Raw genomic sequence first — 1,316 nt, 5'->3', positions numbered from 1 at the left:
AAACCTCGTTCAGACACTCATCTCTATGCATCTGCTCACAGGGGAAGACTGCACTCAACCCCCCCCCCCGTGCCCCAGTCTTTCCCTCAGTCGCCACACCAAGCACTGTCCCCAAACCGGTCTTTCAACTGCGACAGATATTTTTTTTAAAGTATCTGTCGCATCCATGCTCGTCTTGCCAAGAGCACAGACAAAAAAAAAAAAAATGGGGTAACTTTTCTCCAACGCCACCAGAAGGGTGTCCGGCACCACCGGTGATGAGCGAGAGTCAATCGGACTTATTGGAGTCTCGGCTACAGAGAACTGACGTACACACGCTGTCCATCCCGGGTCTTGTCCACGGCACAAACAGACTGCAGTTCGCTATGAAAAACACCCGTTTTCACACAGAGCTTTTTGAGGTTTTAACAACAGCGATTGGTCGACTCCGCTCGGCGTACTAGAGCAAGGAAAAAATGTTGATTAACGCGAAGGGGCTATCAAGGGGCATTGACGCACGCAGAGAGCCAGTGAAGCTTCGTTCCAGTGCCGGTATGCTTACTTTCAACGTGCTCTCTCACTCTATCATCAAGGCGACCTGGTTCATTCAGTCGACCATGCAAAGGATTTTAACAGGAGGTTCCTCGGTTGCCCTCTTAATCGCACAGCCTAAGGAATAACCTTCGCCCGTTCCCTTCAGACTAGCACGACTCCCTGTGTTTGTTCAGCAAGTGTGATGGAGATGGCACTTAGCACCCCTGAGAACTAGAGTCTCGCCTAACGTAGCATTAACCTGCTTGCTCCCTACACAGGAGCAGCGCTTCGAGGACACGTCGTTTCTCGTAACCAATAGTTATGAGTTCAAGATAAACCAGACCTGTTGGTTTCCACACCTAGGCGTTAGCTGGATTCTCTCTCTCATGGGCTACACAGACGAGACGGCTTGTCCTGTTTGCAAGGGGCGCTCCGTCAAAGCTCACAATGTCGTCTCCGAGTCTGGGAGTGATTGGTATTCCAGCGTCTTAGTATGTGTTCCGCCACTGGGACTATTTGAGAATGTAGGAGGCTTTCAGCGTAGGTTGCTGCCCACTTCGCCTGGTCACAACCAACGGCAGCGCAACGGTCAGATAGCGGTGAACCGAGGACGCGTCTCCTCAGCTCTCCGTCAATGGAAGGAGTCCCTCCATCTTCCATTCAGGCACCTCCCTCCTGTCATCCACCCCCCCCCCCCCGTCACCCCATGTCACCGCTGTGCATCTCGCCCTTCACCCCTGTCATTGAGGAAAGGGGTACGACAGATGTGTCCATCAGAGGGTGGGGCGCAGTGTTCGCGAGAG

At 52.9% G+C, this 1,316-nt stretch overlaps 1 protein-coding gene across 1 annotated transcript in view; it reads right to left on the bottom strand.

The window, feature by feature from the left end:
* Nucleotides 1–293: 293 nt before the first annotated feature.
* dnajb2 (DnaJ heat shock protein family (Hsp40) member B2) overlaps nucleotides 294–1,316 on the bottom strand; it is a 17,665-nt gene continuing 16,642 nt past the window's right edge. Inside the window, exon 5 of the mRNA XM_070439116.1 lies at nucleotides 294–353. Coding sequence (XP_070295217.1) covers nucleotides 294–353 — 60 coding nt within the window. The remainder of the gene's footprint in view (nucleotides 354–1,316) is intronic.

This window comes from Salvelinus sp. IW2-2015, unplaced genomic scaffold, assembly GCF_002910315.2.
Source record: "Salvelinus sp. IW2-2015 unplaced genomic scaffold, ASM291031v2 Un_scaffold1418, whole genome shotgun sequence".
NCBI classification, from domain to species: domain Eukaryota; kingdom Metazoa; phylum Chordata; class Actinopteri; order Salmoniformes; family Salmonidae; genus Salvelinus; species Salvelinus sp. IW2-2015.
Note: the sequence above shows the minus strand (reverse complement) of the source record. Positions and strands in the feature narration are given on the sequence as shown.